The 6462-nt window shown below is 52.9% G+C and overlaps 1 protein-coding gene across 1 annotated transcript; it reads right to left on the reverse strand.

Moving 5' to 3' along the window:
- Positions 1-422: 422 nt before the first annotated feature.
- Positions 423-4252, reverse strand: SPN (sialophorin). The gene is made up of 2 exons (XM_012660363.1): positions 4207-4252; positions 423-3831 (listed from the first exon to the last, which is right to left on the reverse strand). The coding sequence occupies exon 2, from the start codon at positions 3797-3799 to the stop codon at positions 2603-2605; it is 1197 nt and encodes a 398-aa protein (XP_012515817.1). The 5' UTR covers positions 3800-3831; positions 4207-4252; the 3' UTR covers positions 423-2602.
- Positions 4253-6462: the final 2210 nt, after the last annotated feature.

Consider the following 6462-nt stretch of genomic DNA (forward strand, 5'->3'; position numbering starts at 1 on the left):
AAGTACAATAAGCCTTTTATAATTATTTTCATAGCTGATATATTTGGTCCTATCATCGTACGTTATATTACGTTTATGTTTCTCTTTCTGTCTCCTTTTTTTTTTCTTTTTGGTCTTACGATATCTACATAGTTTCCTTTGCTTTGCTTTTCCCTTTAGAGAATGAAAAAGCATCTATTCCACATTTACGCTAAAATGATTCCACTGCTCTGCTTTCCTTGTCAAGTTTTTTTTTTTTTTTTATTTCAACATATTATGGGGGTACAGAGGTTTAGGTTACATATGTTGCCCTTGCCCCCCTCCCCCCCAAGTCCGAGTTTCAAGTGTGTCCATCCCTCAGATGGTGCCCATTGTACTCTTTGTGTATGCATATACCCCGTCCCCTCCTCCCTCTCCCCTTCCCTTCTTGTCAGGTTTTTGCACCTGCCCTCCCCACTGCCAAGAATGCCCTCCCCCTTCTCGAGCCTTCAGATCTCTGAAGGGTCCTCTCATTCATTCATTCATTCATTCAAATGCATATTCACTGAGGACCTGCAGCAAGCCAGGCATGATAGCCCCCAGGAGTGAAGCAGTGGATGTGACAAAGGCCCAGACAAATGACAAACTCAGGTTAAGCCTCTGACCTTTGCCCAGGGGCAGCATTTCACTCTCTTCCTTTGGTGCACTCATAAAATTCTGTTTGTGCCTCTATTTTAACACTTACAAGATATTTTGATACTTTCTGGACTCTGGAAGCTCTGTTGGGTGCCTTACCACTCCTACCCCATTGCCTTCAGGATTTGCCCTGGAAACCAGTCATGGCTCAGAAATGGCTGCATCTGTCCATCAAGGGGTGGAGCTGATGACCTTGGAGTTCAGTGGCAGTGTTTTCTAAACTTGAAATTGGGGCACTTGGTTTGACAAATCCAAGACAACAGTTGCAGAATCTTAACGGACTTTTGCAACTCACTTCTGTCGTTCCGGGGCAACAGTTAGTCCAAACAGTGCCTTGTGAGAAGTAGCAAAAGGTACCTAGACACAGCCCCATGGGTGCTCAGCCTGGCAGGGGGAAGGCTGGGTTCCATCTGGCTCAGCCCTTTCCCCCAGAGCAGGCCACTTTCTGCCATTCTCCCCCTCTCCCTACTTCACAAACCAACCCACCTGGCTCTTGCCCATCTCCCACCCAGGCCACAAGGCAGTCACACACACGTGGGTCCCATGTCTCTTTTTGTAGGTCAGTCTGTCTGCTCTCAGCCACTGCACCCTCTGACTCAACAACTTCCTCTTTGCAAATTTCCTCTTTGCCCTGGGGACACATCAACCCTGTACTTCCTTAGGCAGCAGCCTGGGCTGCTCTCAGGGGAGCACAGCTGGGTCTGGCCCCCTCCTCTCTACCCCAGACCCACAGGGGAAGTCCCTGCTCCCGGCTGCCTCCTCTTATTTAACTCACTGTCACTGATTCCCCTGGAGAAGGGAAGGTGCTCAGCCCCCGAATGAAGAGAAGACAGACACGAAGACTAAACACACAACAGGGGGAAAGCAACAGTGAGACCTATGGTTTTGCAGCACCCAGTTCCCGCTACTGGGCAGACTCCTCTCCCCATGCACATGTGTGTGTGCATGTGTGTGTATGTGTGTGATGTGTACACAGCATGTACTGGAGGGAGGGAGACTGAGGAAGGGATACAGTGGCTGAGCTGAAGACCCAGCACTTGGGTCACACGCGTCTTTCTATCAGGACAGGCACTCTTTACTGGGCTACAGACAGAGGTAAATTTTCTGCTGTGTCTACCCCATCTGAGCAAAGATGAGGACACATATGTTCTCAGGAGTCCTGTGTCCCCCACCCTTAGGCTGGCATCTCCACAGTCCCTGCACCCCTTCCTGCCCTCCCTCACACCGTCTGTTCTCACTACTGCCCTTCACAAATATTGCCAAATCCTCACTTCTTACCCACAAACTGCACCTGTGGAGGGACTCTGAGAACTACAGGTGGCCAGAAACTCTTCTCACCTCCACCCTTGGGAGGAGAAATAGCAAAGTCTCTGGCTGCCTCAGGCCACAGGTTGGGGAGAGTGTGGAGGCTTGAGCCATGGGCCAGCCTAGAGTCCAGGTGCTCTGGGAAAGGCCACAGGCGCACCTGAGAGCACAGGTAGGGCCACGCCCAGCTGGTACTCCAGGCTGGCCCCCCAGCCCAGAGCTAAAGGAGGTTCTGGGCTGCCCCCGGGGACAGCCCTTCTAACGCTTCAGAAAGTTAATCGTAGGTGGGAGTTTGCTGGGTTGTCATTTCCTCCTTCTTTCCAGACTCTGATACCCCCGGGGATCCTCCGAGAAATCATAGATCCAGTAAGTTTGGCATTATGGAGTCTCGGCAGCTGGTTCCAAGGATTAGAAAGATGGAGAGAAGGTGATGGGGAGAAGTAGCGGTTGCTGGGGAAGGTTCTTGCATTCAGTCCGCAGATGGCCAGCGGTGCGGGCGTAGCCCGGGCCAGGTGCGATGCAGGGCGAGGCAGATGCGAGGAACATGCAGAGCGCAGAGGCCAAGGAGCCGCCGGGCGGCTGCGGCGAAGCGCTGGGCGCCGGCAGGGACGCGGACAGGGACTCGGCCCTCCGCTCCTGCTGCTCACGAGCACTGCGGCGCAGCCCCGTCTCCTGCTTCCGGCCCATCAGCAGTGGGGTCCTCCCTGGCCCCGTCCTCACTGCCCACCAGCGGCTCTTCCTCCCCTCTTAGGCGGGGGCCTGATTCAGACTTCAGCTCCTCCAGTGCCAAGGAGCCCTGGCGAGACTTCCGTCTGCCGAAGAAAGTGGTGAGCGTGGGCCGCGGGCCGGACTCCTCCCCATTGGGGACCCCGGAGCCCTTGTCCTCCCCGGGCCCTCCCACTGTCACAGTCACGGCTCCCTCCTCAGGGACCTGGGCTGGCCCGGCCCAGGCATCTGCCACCCCATTGCGCTTTCCGCCTCTGCTTAGCTTCAGGGCCCCTGTGCGCCGCTTTTGCCGGTGGCGCCACAGCAAGAGCAGAGCTATGAAGGCTATGAGCACCAGCAGGGCCATGAGCACAGGCACGAGCAGCATGCCCTTCGACTCCCCATGTGGATTTGGGGAGGGCATGATGACAGGAGTAATCACTGTGGATATTTTTACACTGGAGATGGAGGAGTCACTGGCCCCATTGGAGGTCTCCAGAGAACTAGTTGCCGTGGTGACAGGGGGTCCACTGGCCCCATGTGTGGTCTCCAGAGAGCTAGTTGCCGTGGTGACAGGGGGTCCACTGGCCCCACTGGAGGTCTCCAGAGAGCTAGTTGCCGTGGTAACAGGAGGTCCACTGGCCCCACTGGAGGTCTCCAGAGAGCTAGTTGCCGTGGTAACAGGAGGTCCACTGGCCCCACTGGAGGTCTCCAGAGAGCTAGTTGTCATGATTCCACTGTTCACATTGTGGGATATTGCTGTGGGAACCGCAGGGTCACTGGTTGCATTAGAGGTTTCCAAGAGCATTAATGACTTCTTGGGGGAAACTTCCTGGTAGACTGATGGCTCAGATACAGGGAGGTCAGTGCTGGCACCAGTGAAAATCCCAAGAGTGGACACCTCACTGGCAGTTAGAGTTGGAGGTGGGCTTGAGACCTGGTCCCCAGTGCCGTCAACCTTGGGATCCTCTTCTATTGAGCTGATGGAGATCACTGAGTTGAGGTTCAGGGCCTCGGAGTTAGGTGGGACCAAAGAAGCAGAGGACCCTCCGGGGCTGGACGGCTGTAAAGTTGTCAGGTTGCCCACAGCCTCTGGGCTCATCACCAGGACCCAGAAAAGGAGAAGCAGGGCCATTTCCAGAGCAAGACACACGCAGAAGTTGGGACCTGAGGTGAGAGGGGGTTGGAGAAACGGAACACTGGGGAGCTGGGGGAGGACCGGGCCAGGCCCTCCCTCCTGCCCACTTCCCCGCCAACTGCCAGGCCCAACTTGTGGTTTAACGGCTTTTTCCACCCTTGCTTTTACCATTATCAGAAATAACAAGGGAGCAGATGCTGGAAGCTGCCCCATCAGCCCCATCCCGGGGCCCCCCACAAGCCTAGGCAGTTCGGACTCCAGCAACAGTCACTCCCTCCCACCCTGCCCTGATCCTGTGCAGCCCTATGGCTCCTGGTCTTCTTTTCCCATCAGGGTCTTTTCAAGCCATAGGCACATTCCCAGGTCCACCGAGGCCCCTACCCCACCAGGTCATACCCCCTTACCAGCTCAGTTGATTAGGGCACAGGTCTAGAGCCAGGCCACTCCAACTCCTCCTGAGGCTGGGGCAGCACTGGGGCGGACAGGGCCCCAAGGGGAAAGGAAGTGGGGCCCTGGCTCCACCCACCCCACCCTGCATCCTGCCCCACCCACCCTGCTCCTGCAGCTGCTACGTGAGGACAGCACCCTCACCTGCTCCTTCTGGGGTCTGGCATGGTGCTGGGGGGGATCTGGGGCTCCCTGAGGCAGGAGGGGATGTGCGGGGTCTGGCATGGGGATTCCTGGGTCCTAGCTGGGGAATGGGATAGTAAGGGGTGATGCTGGGGCAGGCTGTGGTCAGAGCTAGAGTGATGGGAATATGCACTTGAGAACTCAGGGTGCAGAGGAGGTGACTGGCAGGGAGGGTGATTTCCATTGCATTTGTGGTCCCCCAAGCTCTTAGGCCAGGACCTGGGTGGTACCATTTCCTGTCCCAAGAGCTCCCAGGAAGTAGCAGGGCAGGGGGAAGCCCCGGAGCCTGGCTGGGGCCATGAGAGCCTTTGCAGGCTGGTGAGCTCTTAACTGCATCACAGGAACTGTGGGTCCCCACGATGGTCCTCAGTAGCATGTTTGACTGAACCGAGGTGGTTACCAAGCACTGTGTAGGACATGATATTATTTTTGTAGAAGACTAGTAAAGATGTGGGAATCTAGATGGAAAATAGGAAAGATGTCTGCTGAGGGGTTAACCAAATAGTCTTTGGATAGATGAGAGTAGAGAGTTCTTTATTTTCCTCTGTGAATGATTTCTGTTTCCTGACTTTCCTCTAATTAGTAAGCTTTAACTCTTGGGATATGTATGTTTCTGGTCTTTGCCTTTAAAAAAAAAAATCAGGCCGGGCGCGGTGGCTCACGCCTGTAATCCCAGCGCTCTGGGAGGCCGAGGCAGGAGGATTGTTTGACTCAGAAGTTTGAGACCAGCCTGAGCAAGAGCGAGACCCCATCTCTATTAAAAATAGAAAAATTAGCCGGGCATGGTAACAGGCGCTTATAGTCCCAGCTATTCAGGAGGCTGAGGCAGGAGGATCGCTAGAACCCAGGAGTTCAAGTCCAGCTCAAGCAACACAGCAAGACCTCATCCTAAAATAAATTTAAAAAAAATTTTTAAAAACCAAAACTGATTTTTATATTGTAAAAGCAACACATGTGCATAATAGAAAATTATAACAGTTTCATGGCAGTCTGGGACTGTATCATACTTAGAAGCTGACGAGTTAGTCTGACCCAAAGACATGGGACTCCTGGGTCAGAGACGTAGGAATTCATTACTCACAGCACAGCAAACTACATGCGCATGTTCGCATCAGTTCTCCTTACCTCCAATTTCCACAGGAGCAACATAGAAGGGCCCAGGCTGATGCCAGGCACACAGTGGGCTTGCACTGCAGCCAAGAAACACTGAGCTTGAGGGGAGCTGGTAGTGGGCAGGCTTGCTCAGTGTTCTGAATGGAGACACTACTTCATCCGTCAGGGTCGTTGCTCACGGCAAACACAACACTGAGAAATGGCTTAAGTAAAGAGTATTCAGTCACGTCCTGGCATTCTTGGCACACCCAGCGAGAATGTGAAGGGATGCTCAGGGGTGCCCACAGTGGGGTGCTTCTCCAACAGTCAGCAGAGATCGAATGAAAAGGCTCTGTACCCACCATCACCAGATAAATACTCCCAACAGCGCCTGTTTACACAAGCACATATCATGGGTTTCATTATATACTCTCTTCTGCATTTCAGTTACTGAGCAATATTTTTGGGTCATGTTTCCATATGTATAAAATAGCCGCATTGAATGTTTAGATTGTTTCCAATATTTCATTATCACTAACACTGCTGCAGTAAATATCCTTGTTCATTTTTCTATAATTGTCACATATTTTTTCTGTTTCAATAAGAAAGGGTGGAGGGAGGGAAAAAGGGAGGAGGTAAAGAAAAGAAAAGAAACCATTCCACTGTCAGACATCTAAGTTGTTTCAACCTTCTGCTATTGAAAATAAAAAGCAAGAATAATTGGCTGCAAAGTGAGTGGAGGTTAAATTGTTTTTTAATTCTAGAAAGTAGACAAAAATGTTATAAGACTGCATAAGATTCCCAACATTTAAAAAAATCCCCAGGCCGGGTGTGGTGGCTCAGGCCTGTAATCCTAGCACTCTGGGAGGCCGAGGCAGGTGGATCGCTCAAGGTCAGAAGTTCGAGACCAGCCTGAGCAAGAGCGAGACCCCGTCTCT

The sequence above is a fragment of the Propithecus coquereli genome, unplaced genomic scaffold, assembly GCF_000956105.1.
Source record: "Propithecus coquereli isolate 6110/MARCELLA unplaced genomic scaffold, Pcoq_1.0 Scaffold66, whole genome shotgun sequence".
Classification (NCBI taxonomy): Eukaryota; Metazoa; Chordata; class Mammalia; order Primates; family Indriidae; genus Propithecus; species Propithecus coquereli.